This window comes from Tenrec ecaudatus, chromosome 4, assembly GCF_050624435.1.
Source record: "Tenrec ecaudatus isolate mTenEca1 chromosome 4, mTenEca1.hap1, whole genome shotgun sequence".
In the NCBI taxonomy this organism is placed as follows: Eukaryota; Metazoa; Chordata; class Mammalia; order Afrosoricida; family Tenrecidae; genus Tenrec; species Tenrec ecaudatus.
In genome coordinates this window covers 116,537,161-116,556,360 of record NC_134533.1, presented here as the reverse complement: position 1 = coordinate 116,556,360, position 19,200 = coordinate 116,537,161, and the positions used below count along the sequence as shown (strand labels likewise).

The following is a 19,200-nucleotide window of genomic DNA, read 5'->3' as shown; positions in this document are numbered from 1 at the left end:
CCAGGGATTCCAGATGTCATCAGCACATGCATTTGCATGAACACACACACTCAAACACAGACACACAAAAACACACTCACTCGAGTCTGCACACACACTCACATACAGACACACACACACACACGCATGCGCACACACACTGAATGTGCTAAACCGAGTAGACCGACACACACATTTCCCAGTGGCCCTGGGGACCTGGTTGGACCTGGTCATGCTGGCTTCCCCGGAAGCTCCTCTCTCCCCTCTCTCGGGCTGGATGCATCCAGGTCTAAGAGGAGGCATCAGGGATGTAGAGTAGCTTCCTCTCTGCCCGTTCCAGGGATGGTTCATCTCACTGGGGTGCAGAGGATGGCTGCCAGCCCACCAGGGCACCCTGCTCGAACCAGCTTGGAGGCCAGCAGTGCCATCCAGCCCCAACCACCCTGGCACCCCCGCCAGCTGGCTCTGGTTCCCGCCTCCCCGCACTGCCTTGCTCACTCCGCAGGCCTCTGCTCCTTCCCTTCCCCAGCAGGGTCCACCATCTGATGCTCATCAAACATGCAGAAGGATGGTGTACCCGTCCCCTCCCCAGAGCGGATTAACATAATACCCCTGATTTCGTCTTCCCCTCTCCGTGCTGTGCGCCCCTGGCTGCGGCCCGCCTTTGTTTCAGGAGGAGCAGTTCACTGTGTCGGAAAATGTTACTGCAATTAAATATGCACAAAGGGGAGAGGGGAGGGGGAAAATGAGGACAATGAAGGATGTGAAACATCAGATGCAGCAGCTGCTTGTTGCTATAGAAACCCCAGCTCCCCACCATCACCGCTGCAGCCCCCCTGCTTAAAATCTCCGTAAAGCCTAGCGCTCTGTGGGGCCTGGGGTGCTGGGAGCAGTGGGACCACAGGGGCATCACTGCCCAGGGTGGGGCGCCTGGGAGCCACTGGCACAGTGCGGTTCCATTGTTGTTGGCATGTCTCTCTCCAGCTTCTCCTTGGGTGTCTCGACAGCCCCCGCCCCGGTACGCGGAGTGGCAGCAATCCCTCCAGTAGTTCTGCATCCCAGTTGCAGTTACAAAATAGATGATCAGAGGGCGTCTGCATCAGACTTCGGGTGTCATAACAGGAAGACAAACTGCCTCGGCAGAGCCCGGTGGGGGAGCGGCTCCAGGGGTCCTCCATGCTTCCTCTGTGGGTGGCGACGGACGTGCTCCCACATCTTTGTCACCTTTGGATCCCAGTGGATTGGAGCATGAGGTCAGGGTTGGCATGTGGTGGGGACATGCCATCTACCAGCCCCGTGTTTCCAAAGGCTGTAGAAGGACAGGGCAGGAGCTCACAGGCTGCAGGTGGCATGGGCTCACTGGGGATCAATGCTAAGGCCCAGGTTTGAGTCCGTACCTAGCTGTCTGTCCTAGATGGGAAGGGAGACCAGGCCAAGCGGGAGCTCTCAGCAGCAGCACGGCAAGGCGAAGGCCTTTCGTTGGTTAGCTGCAAGGTCAGAGGAAGCAGTAGGATAATGGGGTGCCTTTTACTGCTCTCCCAAAGCGAATGCATCGGTCCTGCCATCTTCTGCCCTGACCAGATGAAACTGGTAGTTGAGCCCCTGCTACCACCAGCCAAGTGCCTGGCATATGGTGGGAAGGAATGGGGGAGGGTCAAAGGGAGGGAAAGTGAAGGGAGAAAGTGGGGGACAGAGAAGGGAAGAAGGAGCAATTGGGAAAACTCTAGAAGCAGGAGGCCAGCTGGATTAAGCAGGAGACATGAGGATGATGAGCACTGGTCCTTGTGGAGGAGCCCTGGTGGTCCTGTGGGCTGGTGACCACAAGGTCAGTGGTTCAAACCCACCAGCCACTTGGTTGGTAAAAGATTAACCTTGTAAAGATGTACAGTCCCAGAAACCCCTGATAGGACTGCCAGGCATCCTTGGCAGTGGGCATGTACACATATGGAGCCCTGGTGGCATAGTGTTTACTCGTTGGGCTGCTAACCAAAAGGTCAGCAGTTCAAAACCACCAGCTGCTCCTTGGGAGGAAAACGAGGCTTTCTACTCCGAAAAAGAGTTAGAAATCCGCAGGGAAGCCACAGAGTCAGTTCTACCCTGTACCATAAGGTGTCTCGGAGTCTGGAACAACCCGAGGGCAATGCGTATGTGCGCATGCGTAGGTGCACATGTATGGTATTTGCTGAGTGAGCACTTACTGGGTGCCAAACATGACAGACACATTTTTCTTTAAAATCTGGTACACACACCAGTGTGAAGTATTCTGTGCATCCTGCCTTACAGATAAAGCTTAGACAGGGGATGTCACTTTTCCCAAGGCCCTGCAGCTAATAGGGGAAGAACTGAATTGAAACCCAGATCTCAGATGGACTCCAAAGCCCAGCGGCCTCTAACCTGCAGCGTCAACGGTTAGAGGCATAAATGCTGCTATCTCTACTTGTCATGGCCTTCTGTGTGGAAACGCTCTCATCTTTTGGACGTACTCCCTGACTTTCCAGCCCCCACTGCCTCGAGCCCCTTTCTGACCAGCCCTCCCCACTGTGGCCTGGGAGGAGCCCCACTGCAAGAGCTGCCTCGGATGGCGTGCCCAGCCGGAGGAGTAATGGGCCATGTCCTGATTGTGTCTCCAGATAACAGGTTTTTTATTACTTACCACGGCGGGCTGTACATCTCAGATGTGCAGAAGGAGGACGCCCTCTCCACCTACCGCTGCATCACCAAGCACAAGTATAGCGGGGAGACCCGGCAGAGCAACGGGGCCCGCCTCTCTGTGACAGGTAAGCCCGGAGGGTGGGTGGAGGGCAGGTGGGGTCTAGGAAGAGCACATATGCACACCACAGATCGGGAGAGTTCCCCGAGCCCAGAGGGCTCAGAGAGGCACTTTATGAGCATGGGTACAGAAACCACTCAAGGATCCTGCCCGGTTGACTTGGGTGCCTCTCAGGCAAGGACTCCAGAGAGAAATGCTGTTTAGGACTGTGTGCCACAGGAAGTTGACCTCTTTAGGAGAGTCACGTGATGTGTCAGACATGTGTCTGATCATGAGGACTGTGGCACTAGAAAGGAGCCCTGGTGGCATCCTGGGTTGTGTTGGGCTGCTAACCTCAAAGTCGGCGACTCGAATCCACCAGCCGCTCCGAGGGAGAATGAGGAGGCTATCTGCTCCCTTGAAGAACTGCAGTCTCTGAAGCCCCAGACTGTAAAGAATTACCGTGGCTGAAATTCTACTCTGCCTTAGAGGATCACGGTGAATTGGAATCCACTCAATGATGGTGGGTTTTTAAACTGCTCATAAAGAGTCCTGGTGCTGCTCTTGGACTGCTCACTGCAAGGTGGGTGGTTCAAACCTACCAGTCGCTCCAAGGGAGAAAGAGGGGGCAGTCTGTAAAGAAGGGGAAGGTTGAGTCTCAGAGCCCCAGTGGGGCAGTTCTACTCTGTCCTACTACAGGGTGGGGCTGCTCTCAGTTCAAAGGATCCACTCCCTGGCAGTGGCATGCCACGCAACCCCTTTTTCCTCTTGGGGTCCTTGCTGCCTGCATGCTCCTAGATGAAGTCTGATCCTCACATGTAGTAAACACTAGACGACATATTGGGGTTGTCTGGTTTCTGGTTTTTTATTTCCTCCTATCTCTACGTGGTTTTTACCCTTCCATTTTTATTGACGATCGTACGTGTCTCTTTGATCGTAAGCCAGCTCTCCACATTTCAAAGCGGGCAGAATGTCACTGATAAACAAGAAGCATCTCTAGATGGAACACAGGAGTCTTATTCTGGATGCTAATAGGAGGAGGTTTCAAACCGTTGGCGGAAAACAGAATGAAAAGGCAAAGGAATGCGCCCATGCCCTTTTTGAAGCCCCCTCACTTACTGAATCCACTGGGAACATTGGGCTGCTACCTGCGTGGTTGACGGTTCAAAGCCACCAGTGGCTCTGCAGAAGACAGACTGGGTTTTCTAATTCTGTGCGCAGTTACAGCCTCTGAAACCCAGCAGGGGTCACTCTGAGTCAGCATTGACTCGATGGCAGTGAGTTCGGTGGTTGCATTTGTTTTCCTGAGCAGTCACTCGAGTGCTGCCGGTTGCCCACCGTAAGGACCCTGGGAGGTGGTATCACCCTTCCTGTGTCCACAGGTGGGAAATCCAAATCTTAAGAAAGCCAAGCCATTTCCTCCTAACTATGTCACCTGTAGGAAGCTCAGCCAGAATGCAAACCCTGGGCTTAGCAGGGACCCACGGGACACCCACATGCATACTCCAGTCACAGAGAGTTCAGAAGGACATGCCCCTTCAGGAAGAGCGCTGGAGCCTTGGCCTTCAAATGAGCTCAGCTCCATCCCACAGACAGCTGTTTTCATCATAGCCTACACACTGCACACTGCTGTTTTCTAAGACACGCAGGCGGTGCACCCGAGACCTTCCATTCTGTTCCATCCTATGCCGATGTTTGTGCTGGGCTTGTGGTGGTTGGGGCCTCCCCGTCAAGTTCGACTCTTGTCAAGCCCCCGCCCCTCTTGTGACAGAGCAGGACTGCCCCAGAGGGGTTTCTCGGCTGTCACTGTCCTGGGAGCAGATCGACGGCTTTCTCGCCCACGGAGCTGCTAGTGACTTTCGCTAGACAGTTGAGCTCTCGACCATTGGGCCACTAGGCCTCCATTGGGTTCTAGGATGAAACCCACGCGGTCCAGAACCTTTCTGGACCTCCTGTCTGCAGGTGACAGTCAGCGGTTTGGTGAAAACGATTCTGGTCGTAGATGCCACTGCTCAGGGGCCCGTCACTCCCAAGGGCCCATTTGGAGGCTGGACCAGGACAGCAGGCATCAGGCGTGTTCTCTGATGAACCAGGCATGCCCCGTGCCCCACGCCTGGCACACACTAGGTGCTAAGCAAATGTTTGTGGACTTTGCCAAAGGAAACCATGGTCCCAGGGGGCCGGAGAGACACTCCCCGCCACCGCCACCGCCCACGCACTGCGCAGCGCCATCTTTGTGGCTTCACTTTGGAATCGCAGTCCAATTCCCTTCCAGATTAGAGCAGCTTGTTTGCATGGTGTTTTGCATCTCATTTGCATATATCTCATACCAAGTGGAGAAGGCACTCAAATCCCTCCCCCCTCCCCACAGACAGGCTCCTTTCTCTTCCTCTGGCATATATGGGGGGGGCTTCACCCTAAAAATCTCCTCATGGACCTCCTGCCCTGGGATGAGGTGGGGTGGAGAACCCACGGGACTCCTCAGGAAAGACACTGGGTGGGGTGGGGAGAACCTCTCCTTCAGCCTCTTCATTCCCCAATGGGGGGAGAGGACGAGGAAGGGAGGGGGAGAGACTCCACAGAGAGACCCAGCGACAAAGCACAGACCAAGGGGAGAGAGAGAGAGATGGAGGTAGACAGCCGGCCAGCCAGACACGCAGAGATGCACGGGCCAGAGAGAGCGCTGAGCAGGGAAGGAGCCAAAGGGAGGTGCGGAGGGAAACAAAGCGCGGTGGGAAGGGGGAGGCGGCAGTGACAGGGTGAGAGAGATCTCCAGGCAGAAGGAAGGCACTGGGGAGGGGTGCCCGCAGAGTGTCACAGCCCGGTGATGAGATGAGACAGGAGGATCTGTAAACTGCTCATCTCGGCAAAAATGCACCTGATACGAGAGCAGGGAATGCAGAGGGAGGGGGGTGGGCGTCAGAGCCCCCCACCCCCCAGCCTCCTCAGACCTGCTCCCCAGAGATGGTGGACAGCAGGCTGGGCCTTGGTCACAGTCAAGATGGTTTATCCTAGTGGCCGTGGCCAGTGAGCATCCCCGGGGCTGATGGGCAGCCTGGGGCATCATTCCCCCCTCGCCAGAAGCTCAGAGCCAGCAGCTGGAGAGCAGAGTTGGGTGGCAGTGGGGTAGGGGGGAGGCACCTGGCAGAGAGGATCTCAGTCGAAAAAAAATTTCCAAGGGACGACATTCCCAAGGCATGTTTGTGCCGAGAACGCCCCTCCCCTAATGGTGTGAGATTGATAGATGGATCCCTTTGCAAGTGTGCCCTGTCAACGGACGGCCACCTCCTGAGGACAGGTGCCATGCCTGTCTGTGGTCCCTTCAGCCCAGCCCCTGCCATCAACTCGATTCCGACCCACGGAGGCTCAGTGTAGGGTTCTGACGACGTGAATCTTTATGGGAGCAGACAGCCTCCTCTCTCTCCCTCATGGTAGCCAGTGGGTTTGAACAGCCCTCCTTGCAGTTGGCAGCCCAAGGCTCTAACCAGGGCTCCTTGGTGGCTCTGAAGGCTTGCTGAAGGCAGGTAAGCTGAGGAGGAGGAGGAGGGTTGGAAAAAGGCCCAAAGCCTGTCACCATCTCAGCTCCGCCACCACTCATGGCCTCAGTTCTGCCAGCCATAGGACGGGTTGCCATGAGGGTGGCATGGAGCAGCAGAGGTGAAAAGCCTGCGCCCTCATGATGGGCCCGACGCCACGGGATCTGTGCCCACTGTGATGGGGACATCCATGGTTTCATCCGGAGTCCTGCTGCCTGGGGGCGGGCGCCCCAAGGGTCCACGCTCATTGTTCCACATTTTCCAAATCAGAGGAGGCCGTTGCGAGAATACCTGGGGCCCTCCAGAGGCAGCATGATGACACCGCTCCGTGCTCGCTCTCAGGGGGGGCTTCCCGCACCCTCGCCTAATGGTGGCTTTCATGGGCGCCCCCCACTGCGCCCACATAGCCCCTCAACCACTCCATGGAACAGGCACTATCTGCATTAGCAAAAACGTCCCCCGGCTCACCACGTCCCGAGTCCAGTGCAGGGTCTGTGTTCCTAACAACCCTGTCCACCCCAGCATCTCCAGGTGCCCTCAGTAACCCCCCGGGCCGGCCCATCAGCTCGTCCCTCCCACTCGCCCCCAGCCCCACGAGGTTGCTGGCAGCATCCTCTGCCCCCCAGCTGCCGCTGGGTACTCGCCGCAGCATTTCACTTCTGCTCTGGAGTAATGAAAGAGGTTTCTTTCCCTCAGAATTTAATTTCACGCCTGAGACTCGGTGATTAATTCCCTCCCCCCCCTCAGCCCTCTCCCACCCCCCTGCCCTTCCCTCCACCACCCTGACAGCCCCTGCGCTTGTAAATTCTGCGGTGTGCCACGGAATTTGTGTATTTTGCATCAATTAAGTGTCACATTGAGTAATTCTTCCCTGGCACGGGTTTGTTTATCCCAACTATTCCCACAGGGCTGAGGGTGGGGGCGGCCACAGAGCCTGGCAGGGAGGGAGGGTGCCCTGAATAGTAATTGCCCGCACATCTGCATAATCGATTTCGTTGGGGGAAGGCACTCTGACATGCATTCTGCCGTAGATGGCCGACAAACACCATGCGTGCCTGGGCCTGGGAGGAAGCTCCTGGGCACCTTGCAGATCCGTAAACAAGAGCTCTGCCAGCTTGGAGGACTGACCCAAGGTCATCCCGCGACCAGGGGCTCAGTCCAGATTTGCACCTGAGTCCCTGGGTGGTGTAAATGGTTAGGCCCTCGGCTGCCTGCCAGCCCACGAGAACCCGCCAGGAGACTTGGAAGGAAGGTGTGGCCATCTGCTTCCAGAAGCTACAGCCTCGAGAACCCATGGGGCACAGTCGTGCCCTGTAGCACACAGGGCCAGGGCTCCCTCCATGCGTGTGCTTCTATTGGGTTTTTCCCTCTGCATCCCAAACCCTGGGGCTCCTTCTGAACCCCCACAGGCATTTCTGGAAGAGCCAGTTGTGTGTGTGTGTTGCGGGGAGGGGGGGGGCTAGGAGGAAGCAGGGTGTCTTCTGGAAAGTCTTTGTCCCAAAAAGGAGGAATCCGAGCCCCTCCTCTGTCCAAGGGAAATGAGCTGTGGAGAGTGGGGACTTTTCATTTGTCACGGAGGGCAGCAGCTCTCCCCCGTGCCCCGTGAAGGAAAAGCCAGTGCTAGATGATTCAGACCATCCCATCTTGCACCTGATCTGCTGAGGCAGGGCCAGGGGGCTCCTGATCTCACCTCTGCATTGTGATCCTTGGCAGACCACGGCCCCTTTCTGGTCCATGAGTCCCGGTGGCACCATGGTTACCTGCTTGGCAGTTTGACATCCCCCCCCCCACTACCTCCATGAAAGAAGGACCTAGTGATGGGCTTCCGTAAAGAAGACTCGCTGCCATCAAGTCGCTTCTGACTCCTAGAGACCCTGTGGGAGTTCCCCAGACTGCAACTCATCACAGGAGTAGAAAGCCCCGTCTCCCGCCCAGAGCAGCAGCTGGTGGTTCCGAATTTCAGACCTTGCGGCTCTCAGACCAATGCATAACCACTGTGTCATAAGGATTATAACCAAGAAAACCCCGTGGGACAGTTCTCCCGTCACTTGGGACTGCTGTGAGTGGAGGTCACCTAGACTGCGCTGAACGACAGTGAGCAGATCCCACAACCTTGATTAGTAGCCACTGGTGGATTCAGACCATTCCTCCCTGAGTCAGTCTGGGTTCACTAGAGAAACAAATGCATATACACGTATATGTGTATAAGAAAGAACTTTATATCAAAGAGCAATTGTACATTAAGAAAACATCCCAGCCCAGCCCAGATTAAGTCTATAAGGCCGATATTAACCCATATGTCGATACTAGTCCATAAATTGCTCTTCAGACTCACACAACACATGCAATGATGCTGAACGCAGCAAGATCACGAGCCAGTGGGTGAAAAGTCTTGTGTATCCAGTGCTGGTGGAAGCATCTCAGCACAGATGTGCGTTTCCAGGTGGTTTCTCCAGCTCTAGGGCTCTGGTTCCATCAGCATAGCTCCATCTGTCTTGTCAGCAGAGAGACAAAGAGTATATCTGACCTCCAGTGAGTGATTTATCTCCATAGTGCCTCCAAATAGGTTATCAAGCTGCGACCTGATTGACAGGCTGGACTCCACCTCTTCATTCTTAATAGTCTCAAGTTGACACCAGATTATGTAACTGCCACACTCCCTCTCGGGCATGTTTGTTTCAATGGCCATGACCCTGCTCTGTGCCAGATCTTGGGGGTTCAGACTTCCTTCTGAGAGATCACAGGGCTCCAGGGATCACAGGCTATGAGGGACACTGGTCTCAGGGGCTGCCTTTAGAGAGGGGCTTGCGGGGTAGCTAAGGTGAGAGTGATGGACCCACAGACAGAGGAAGAATGAGAAAGTGAGCGTGTGAAGCAGAGAGGGAGAATGCATGTCGGAGAGCCCCTTCCCAGTGAGCAAGTCCCTTGAGCCAGCTGATGTCACCTGATACCTGCTTTCCTCCCAGACCCTGCTCCCAGTGCTTGGCCCCAGGGCTCAGACAGGTGCCAGGAGGGGGATCCAAAGAGAGGACACACAGCAAGTCGGCCTGGAAATATGGTTCTAGAGCTCCTCGGTGTCCTCAGGCAGTGGTTACCCATGCTCAGCCTTATCTCCCCTCCCCACCCTGGGCTGCTGCCCCTCTCTGCCTTGCAGACCCTGCTGAGTCCATCCCCACCATCTTGGACGGCTTCCACTCCCGGGAAGTGTGGGCCGGCCACACTGTGGAGCTGCCCTGCACCGCCTCGGGCTACCCCATCCCTGCCATCCGCTGGCTCAAGGATGGCCGACCCCTCCCGGCCGACAGCCGCTGGACCAAGCGCATCACAGGGCTGACCATCAGTGACCTGCGGACCGAGGACAGCGGCACCTACATTTGTGAGGTCACCAACACCTTCGGCTCAGCAGAGGCCACTGGCATCCTCACGGTCATCGGTGAGTGGGGTGGGTATGTGAGGATGGTTCGTCTCCTGTCAAAATGGTGAAGCCCCAGTGGCCAGGTCGCGGGGGGAAAGGGCAGCAGCAGGACCCACTGGCTGAGCCCAGCATTAATCCTAGTGGCTGGAGAAGGCAGTTGGGTGTGTTGAGGGAAACCGTGGCTTTGAAATCAGGTTTGCCTTTTGACTGCAGTCTTTTCAGATGGAAACGGACTTGAGCCACGTTGCCTCACAGGTGCTCAGGGTCCTTGTCTATAAAATGGGAGACTGACCCAGCCTGCCCCCACCCCTCGAGATCACGAGAATGGAATTGGGTGACAAAGGAATTCAGGGTTACAGTGCCGAGCTCCCACGGGGGCAGGACCGCCTGGGCTGTGGCAGGCATCAGTTTCGCTGGTACCAAAGGAGAGAGTGCTGGCGTGAATTTCTGTTACCACAGAGGATGTACTGGGTCCCACCCCAGAGTTACATTGGGAAGGTTTAACAGGACATGAGGCCAGACCCTGTGTAAACAACCGAACTGGCCATACTAGGAGCTCCCCCTGACAGCAGCGCTAATCCTTTCCTGTTCCCCAGAACCCCAGGAGCCTGAGCAGACCACACCCCCCACACACTCACACACACCATGAACCTCACAGGAAGGCAAAGAGGCTAACATCAGCAGAAGAACCTGGATGAGGGGCACCCCCCTCCCCTGCCCCTTGCCATGTGACCCGGCCTCGGGTCGGGTTCTTCCAGTCCCCCGCTGCCCCCCATACACATACCCATCCTACCCCGGCCCCTGCAGGGGTGGCAAGGAGACGGCACAGAACCCTGGGACTACTTCCTGTGCATTGACATTTGCCGGGCAAATGTGAAATCCTCTCATTTGAAATGGCTCAGGGCGTGAGCACGGAGAACCAAGCATGAACAGCGGTCTGCTTTGACACTCCCTGACCCAGGCAGACATGAAGTCTTCCCCTTGCCTGTCGGCCACCTTTCAGGGCCCCCAGGCTTCTGCAAGCCAGAGCCCCCTGGAGAGCCAGAGAGAGGGCCCAGGACACTGGGAGGCAAGGTCAGCAGCTCAGACCCACCAGTGAGAAAAGAACAAAGATGTGTCCCTTGGGAGAATCAAAGGGGCAGCTCTAGCCTGCTCTTGGGTGGCCATGAGTTGGCACTGACTTGTGCAGAGTTGAACAAGCCACCAAGCCAAGGGACAGGCCTGGCCCTGGCCACAGCAATCCTCTGAAGATGACGTCCCCGTCAGAGGGAGGCCAGACAGCAGAGCTGATGGAAAGGCATGTGCTTGGTGCCCAGGGTCTGAAGGGAGGTCCAGGAAAGGGATCCTCAACCCAGCCATGGAGGGGCCGTGGTGGCCAGGCAGGCCTGACCCAGGCTATGGGATTTTCAGTCGCCCCATAGACGTGTGACATTGAAGTTGGACATGAAGCAGAATCTGTGCCTTTGACTTGTGCTGCTGGTGAAGACTATTGAAGTACCGTGGACTGGGTGGTGCTCAAAGGGCGGGTGGGGATTATGCAGTGGGGCAATGAGCACTGGAGGCAAGAGGTGCAGGTGTGCAGGAGGAGCCTGTCCCTTAGGGTCCCTGTGGGTAGATATCCACTCCACCACAGTGAGGTGGTTTCCCCAGGCCTGCTCTGCAGTAGATGCGGAGAGAGATGCAGCTGTGTGCGTCTATAACGACGTACAGTCTCAGAGACCCCAAGGAGCAGCTCCATTCTGTCCGGTAGGGTTGCTATGAAGCAGAATTGATCCATGGGCAGTGGGCTTGTCTTGGGGAGCGGGGACCGGTTATTCTACCCCTGAGGCCCCTTCGTGACCAGGGACTACACCAGACACCCTCCACCCACAACCAGTCCTCCTCCTCCTCTTTCTCTCCTCCCATTTCCCACCAACGCACCCCTGACCGGCGTGGCCCAGACCCCCTCCATGTGACCCTGACACCAAAGAAACTGAAGACCGGCATTGGCAGCACAGTCATCCTCTCCTGTGCCCTGACGGGCTCCCCGGAGTTCACCATCCGCTGGTACCGCAACACCGAGCCGCTGCTGCCTGGCGACGCCATCTCCATCCGCGGGCTCAGCAACGAGACCCTGCTCATCACTGCGGCCCAGAAGAGCCACTCTGGGGCCTACCAGTGCTTCGCCACCCGCAAGGCCCAGACCGCCCAGGACTTTGCCATCATCGTGCTGGAGGGTGAGTGGATGGCCAGCGCAGAGGGGGCGCGGCACAGGGCCCGGCTGTCCCTCACTGAGGACCCCAGACTCCCCAAGCCCCAACCAGGAGGTGCCCTGCCCCAGCCCCATCCCACTGTCCTGCCACAGGGACCATGGTGAGAGCAGGTGGCGCGGTAGGCTGCTTAGATGAGGTCTACAGTTCAAACCCACTGGCCACCCATAGCAAGACAAGGAAGGCTGTCTCCTCCCGTAGTTACGGCCCCAGAAATGCGCAGGGGCAGTTTTACTCTGCCATACAAGGTTGCTATGAGTTGAAGCCAACCCGATAGCAGCGGGTTTGGTTTGAGATCAGGCAGGGGCCCCAGGACCCTGCGTGGGGCTCCACGTGGCCAACCTGACAGTTGGGAAACAGGTTTCAGTCAGTTGCTTAAAGAGTAGAGCTGGGATTTGATCTCCCTCTCAGCCAGGAGACTCTATGGCCTCCGCCCCCTGAAATTACCAGCACTTCACTATTAGAGGGGTCTTTGGGGCCCTGAAGACTTTCTGTCTCCCACAAACCCTGGAAGAGTATTGTCAAGGACCTTGACTTTGAATTCTGTCCCAGCCTGATCCTTCTGCACTGCAGGCTTTGTCCCATGTCGCAGGCTGGGGTCCCCACTGACTTCTCTCGCCTTTTCAAGCTGCCACCACCTAGGCCCGGGACCTCTGTGCAGTTGCTCAGGTGGTTTGCTGCCTCAGGCACTGGCTAAGAGGGGGCATGAGAACTGAATGTCCGCTCACAGGCCGCCTGCCACGCCCCGGCCGGGAGCACGTGGAAGAGCTGCCTTGGCCTCCTTGCACAGAGATGCCGTGGGGGCTGGCAGAGGGCTTTATCCCAAGCTTAGTGGCTCCCCCATGCCAGTTTCCTCCTTTGTTGCTATTTTTAAAAAAAGAAAAGGGAAAAAAGGCAAACCCAAAAGCCCGTGACCCTCCTCCTTCCCCGGGTTTTCACTGTGGTAATAGAGACACCAACCAGTCAAGTCCTGTAGTCCCTGGACCAGGCATGGTTTCTGCTGTCTTAGCCGGTAGGCCCTCACTCTGGGGTGAGGGAGTGAGGGGAGGCGGCCAGGCACCCACTGAGCCTGAGCCCTGATTCCTCACCCTCCGCAGACCACCTCACTGAAGCCCCTCCGGTCGTCCTGACAAATCCCCGGTCTCTTCCCTCCAGGAAGCACAGCAGTGGATTCTTCTCAGGGCACCTCCCCACCCACACCCAGGGCATGGTCTCCCCAAGGAGGCCACAAGGAGTGGCCACAGAGTTAGCTGTCCTACCGCCTCTGTCTCTAGGAGTCAGGGCCGACTCCGTGGCGGTGGGTTGGGTTTGGGTGAAAGGACAGCAAAGACAGGGAAAAGGAGGCTGATCAGAGGTGGGCAGAGGGAAAGGAGGGCCAGCCAGAAAGGTGGAGTGTTGGGGAAGGGGGTAGAGGGTGTGCGGGCAGAGAGGAGAGGAGGGATCAAAGTCCAAGGGATTCCCCAGTCGGCACCCCCAGTCCTTGCCAGAGCCCAGCCAGCCTCTGGATTTTAGATAAGAGTCTCCCCAGAAACGAACGGGGTGGGGACTGGGAGTGCGGCGGGGACTGGGGTCCACACCAGCCTTTGATCTGAAAAGTGGGTGTGGGGGTCGCATGTAAAGAGAGCCACTTGCGTTGGTCTCGCTCCTTCCTGCCTCTTGCTAACACGCTCCACAGCACCCACTGAATGCCAACTTCAACCCTGGCAAGCAGCCTATGTGGAAGAGTGGGTAATAGTGGCACCCCCTGTTCTGTGCAAGGACGTTGGGGCACAGGGATTAACTGTGTTGTCCAGGGTGGCACAGTTAGCCAAGAAATAAAGCCTGGTTAGAGAGCTCCGCCCACCTGCTATCCTGCCCCGCCCAGTCCCTTTTATGAGGAGCCCAAATCTGCTTTGGGCTCATGCAAGCCTGTGCACAGGGAGGGAAACCCTGCCCGGCCTGCCAGCCTCACGGTGGCGTTTGAACGTGCTATGCCTGCTGCCGAGTCGGCCCACCTCATCGGCGGTCTTCCTCTAGGCCCCGGGGTGGCTGGCAAGGCTGTGGCACCAGCCCCTCCCCAGCTGTCTGGGTCTCAGGGAGGGAAGGGCACTCAGGCTTGGCGAGGCTGGCCCACTCAGGTCGTGGCCCCACGTATAGTGAGCCTCCCAGGACTGTTTCCCTTCCTGCTAAAAGGAGTCAGGGGCCCAAGGAGGACCTGAGAGGAACAGGCGCCCGCTGCACTTTGGGTGCCGGAGACACAGGTTCTTCCGTTCCAGTCCATGCCTCCCACCCACGGCCACCACCCCTCCATCGGGGTGAATAGGTTTAGGCAGAGCTCCCAGGCTAAGTAAGAGAGGCCTGGTGACCTGCTTCCGAAAATCAGGCAGGAAAACCCTGTGGATCCCCATGATCTGACACAATGACCTGCTAAAGGTCTCAGGCGCATTGACCCGTGTGACCTTCCCAAAGGATCTCCTCCCGCCCTTACCCACGAGGAGATGGAAAGACTCAGAGAGGGTAAGTAGCGGAGCGCAGCCGTGGCGGGCAGGATTCGCACCTCTGGGCTCCCCTGTGCAGCAGCGATGGGCACCTCTCAGGGTGTGTGAGTTGCACAGGCACTGATGAGCACGAAAGCCCCTCATCACCATGGCGGCGGCTGCTGCCTGGCCCCCTCGCCCGCACAGAGCAGGGGGTTTGGGGGACAGGCCTCCATGGCACGGCCACCCTGAACAGGGCTCCTTGCTCCCTGCAGACGGCACCCCCCGCATCGTCTCGTCCTTCAGCGAGAAGGTGGTCAATCCCGGGGAGCAGTTCTCACTGATGTGCGCGGCCAAGGGTGCCCCACCCCCCACTGTCACCTGGGCCCTGGACGACGAGCCCATCTTGCGGGACGGCAGCCACCGCACGAACCAGTACACCATGTCGGATGGCACCACCATCAGCCACATGAACGTCACGGGCCCCCAGATCCGAGATGGGGGCGTGTACCGGTGCACGGCTCGGAACTCGGTGGGCAGTGCTGAGTATCAGGCGCGAATAAACGTAAGAGGTGCCTGTCTACATTTAAATATCAGAATAGGCTTTTGAGTTCCTCCGCCAGCTCTGTGTGATCATTATTCTTGTATGCACCGCCCTTGTGACTTCGGGGCAGGTTCTCCCGCCTCCTCACGTCCCCACCCACTGTCCTTGGCCACGAGTCCCTCATCCACTCTATGTGTCTGTCCGGTGTAGCTCACCCTCCCACCCCCTCCCCATTCCCATTCCCAGCTGTCTCCCAGTTCTACCTGCCCTCCCACCCACTCTGCCCCATTCCTCCCCATCAGATGCCCTGGCCACCTGCTATCATCCACCAGTCCCACCAGACGTGCAAGGACAAGGATGAGGCTTGACCTTACATATGGGTGTCCCCCAGGGCTGGCTCCCAGTATGCCCCCACTGCAAGGAGCCAGGGCATTATCTCCTCCCAAGCCAGCCCCTCTCCCCACCCCACCCCACCAGACCCTCAGCCAACTAGAGGAGCGGTTTGAGGCTGGGGACAGGGTTGGGGGGGTTTCCCCAAGGAAGGCAGCCTCCAGGGTGAAGGGAGACTCCTCCAGGTGTTTGGTCCCACACCTCGATTCTCCAGAGTGTCTCAGACAAGGAGGACAGTCTCAGCCCTGCAGCCTGGTGGGGTCTGGCAGGTCCAGTGGTCCCTGACCAAAGGCTGAGGAGGAGCAGGAGAGCAGAGGGGAGGGGCCTGGCCCCAGGGACTTGTCAGGGACCTGGGGGGCAGGAGAGAGAGGCTACCTTGCCCCAAGGCATCCCAAGGCCACAGGGCCCCCTCATCTTCTGGGTGAGGAGCGTAAAGCTAGGGGTTTTCTGCACCCTTCCAGTACCATAGCATGGGCCCTCAGAACACTTAGGGTTCCCCCATCATGCCCTGCCCAGCTGAGGACACACTTGCCGCCCCCATCTGCAAGAGTGGAACGTCCTTTGTAGCTGTTCCTCAGGGGCCCACAAGACACAAGACCTGTGGGAAACCAGCAGCTCATCCCATGAAGACCTTGGCCCTGCAAACATCCCCTGTAGCTCAGGTCCTTTTTGGTCCCAAGCCAAAATGACTGAACAGTACAGAGTCTCTGCATTTCCACTGAACCTCCCCTGAAAGGAGCCCCCCACTCCTGCCCCCTCCAGCCAGTTCACAGGCACTTATAGGTGTGGCTGAGGACTGGGCATGTAGTCCTGCCTCTCTGCTCAGGGGATGGTTCCTGCCTCCCACTGCAGCGTATCCAAGAGTATATCCCGTGACCCCAACTCCAGCCTCCGCCTTTAGCCTTCAACAAAAGGGTTTCCCCCAAACCCTTTCCCCATTGCATTTTTCCCCTCGGAAATCTCAGAGGCCAAGCAGCTGAGAACAGCACACAGGGTACCTGACTGTCCCTGACTGACAGCACCTCCTGTCCCCTTCTCTCCCTACCTTCCCCCCTCCCACCGACTCCCGTCCAGGTCCCCCCAGCATCCGGGCAATGAGGAACATCACGGCAGTCGCCGGGCGGGACACCCTTATCAACTGCAGGGTGATCGGCTACCCCTATTACTCCATCAAGTGGTACAAGGATGCCCTGCTGCTGCCTGACAATCACAGGCAGGTGGTCTTCGAGAACGGGACGCTCAAGCTGACCGACGTGCAGAAGGGCATGGACGAGGGCGAGTACCTGTGCAGCGTCCTCATCCAGCCCCAGCTCTCCATCAGCCAGAGTGTCCATGTGGCCGTCAAAGGTAGCCCCCCCACCACCACCATCGTGCCCCCTCCCCAGCCTGCCCCAACACAGCAACAGGAAGTCCTGAGTGAGTGGGAGGCGAGGGAAGACAGGCCTGGCCAGACAACTGGAAGAAAGGGGATGAGGCAGGAGAGTGCAGTGGACAGAGGCCAGCAGTCCCTCGAGATCCCAGGTCCCTCTGAAGGCCGAGGGACTAGGCAGCACTAGCCCAGGGCTATGAGGAGTCGGTTACAGACAAAGAGGCATCAAGTTGTGTTCTGGGCAAAAGGCCACCCTGGTCACCAAGAAGCAGGCGGGGTGGGGCAGCATGCTGAGGGCACAGAGGTCAGGGCTCAGACTGCTTCTACAGACAGCAGAGCTCTCTTTACCAGTGTAGCCTCGGGGGCAAGTACGTGTGGCTGGCAGCTTGCAGGGTCACTTGGCTCCACGTCATTCAGTAAGTGCCTGTGGATAAACTGGTGCGTGACTGTAACCAACCAAATCAAACTCTGCCATCAAGTTGATTCCAACTCATAGCCCCCATACAGGACAAGGTAGAACTGCCCCTGTGGGTTTCCTAGACTGTAGCTTTTTATGGGAATAGAAAGCCTCATCTTTCTCCTGAAGAGCAGCTAGTGGTTTTGAACTGCTGACCTTGAACCCCAAGCAGCCCAAAGCATAACCCACTACACCACCAGAGCTCCTGAGTCATGGACTGCACACAGTCAACTAAATAGCCAGGGCCCCTTGATTCTGGGCCTGTGATATGAACCAGTTCTGGTCCAGGGTTTCAAACTTGCTCATTCTGGTTCAACCTCCTTCTGAGAATTTTCCTCATACTCTAGAGCAGCGGTTCTCAACCTGTGGGTTGAGACCCCTTTGGGGGTCAAACGACCCTTTCACAGGGGTCACCCAATTCCTAACAGTAGCAAAATTACAGTGATGAAATAGCAATGAAAATAATTTTATGGTTGGGGTCACCACTACATGAGGAACTGTATGAAAGGGTCACGGCATGAGGAAGGTTGAGAACCACTGCTCTGGAGTTTAAGGGAGCCCTAGTAGCATAGAGATTACACATTGGGCTGCAATCCCCAAGGTCAGCAGTTCAAAAGCATGTGCCACTTCTTGGGAGAAGGAGGAGGCTTTCTAGTCCTGTAGAGTGACAGTCTGGGAAACCCACAGGGTCGTTCTGCCCTGTCCTGTGGGGTTGCTGTGAGTCAGGACTGACTCCCTGGCAGTGAGCACTAGAGTAGGGAGGGAGAGAGCACCTTCAGAAACGGGATGAGAAGGTCAAAGCGTTTGTTCACAAAGTTTTGAAAAGCCTCTCACTTTTGTAAGAGGGGATCTTGCCAATATGTCCATTCCCCTGCAGTGTATCTGGGGAAGAAAGATGAGTTCTTTGCTGGGGCCGGGCCTGCACTGGTAGGTTCCAAGTTCTGTTAGGAAGTGCCGCACCTGGAATGAGGGGAGGACCGCTTGGGGCTGGTGGGAAAGATGGGTCCTGCTGGCCTGAGAGAAGAGGCCGAGCTGGTAAGGAGCTCCGTCCTTTTCTGAGCAGACACCAGGAGGCTGGCAAGGTGAGCTGCCCTGCGCAGGGGTCCTCCTGGGAACCAGGGCTCTGGGTGGGCAAACGTCCTAGAGCCTGGTTCGCCAGCCTCCTCTCTGGTCTCTCGCACTGAACTGCGATCGATCGTGCTCCTGCAGCGACTGGATCATGGGGGTCCCGACACAGAGCCCTGGACTGGAGCTTCGCCTGCTTCTTGTATTGACTCCCTGTAACTGCCCACCCTTCCACTGTCATTTACAGCATCTGTGCTGTTTCTATCCCCAACTTGTGGGGGGCACAGAGAGGTGACTCCAAACTCATGTGGAGTCAGAGTGTGCCCCAGGTCTGTCTCCCTAACTCCAGGATGAGCCAGGCTGGGGGAGGGAGCTTTTGCCAGTCTCCAGCCTCAGGGAAAAGGAAATACAGCACTGAGGACCACCTGAGAGGAAATGAGGAAGGGAGGCCAGAGCTCTTGTCACCTGGGGGGCTGCTCTCCAGTGGGGATCGGTGCCACCCTGGCCAGGGCGATGAGCAAGGAGAAGATGGAGACAGAGGGAGGGGCCACATTCAGGAAAGGAAGGAAGGAAAGGGGGAGGGGTCCCGGCCTGAGAAAGGACCCTGCTTTCTTCATTGGCTCATGGCAGGGAGCAGAACAAGGGATGCCCAGAGGGCAGGAAGAGGGATGCTGGGAGAGACAAGGGCTACTTGCTGCCTTTGGTCTGAGCCCTTTTAGGATGTGATGGTGGACATTCAGGTGGACATGTGGAGTAGATGGATGAGCAAACCAAAACTTTCCCCCCACGCCCAGCGCCCCCACCAAAAGAAAACAGCAACAACACCCAAGCACATTACTGCCCGAGACGGATCCCACTGCAGTAGTCCCGCGTGTTAGAGTCAAACTTAGGGTCCCCAATGGCTGCGACCATTATGGACACAGTCTGCCAGAATCTTCTTCCCCTGAGCACCTGGGTGGGTTCTGGCCACCCACTCACCTGTAGGCTAGCA

At 57.3% G+C, this 19,200-nt stretch overlaps 1 protein-coding gene across 1 annotated transcript in view; it reads left to right on the top strand.

Moving 5' to 3' along the window:
• Nucleotides 1-19,200, top strand: part of DSCAML1 (DS cell adhesion molecule like 1) — a 391,665-nt gene that overhangs the window by 282,108 nt on the left and 90,357 nt on the right. The window contains exons 5-9 of the mRNA XM_075547828.1: nt 2,610-2,756; nt 9,419-9,697; nt 11,620-11,895; nt 14,660-14,956; nt 16,393-16,665. Of these exons, the coding sequence (XP_075403943.1) occupies nt 2,610-2,756; nt 9,419-9,697; nt 11,620-11,895; nt 14,660-14,956; nt 16,393-16,665 (1,272 nt within the window). The remainder of the gene's footprint in view (nt 1-2,609; nt 2,757-9,418; nt 9,698-11,619; nt 11,896-14,659; nt 14,957-16,392; nt 16,666-19,200) is intronic.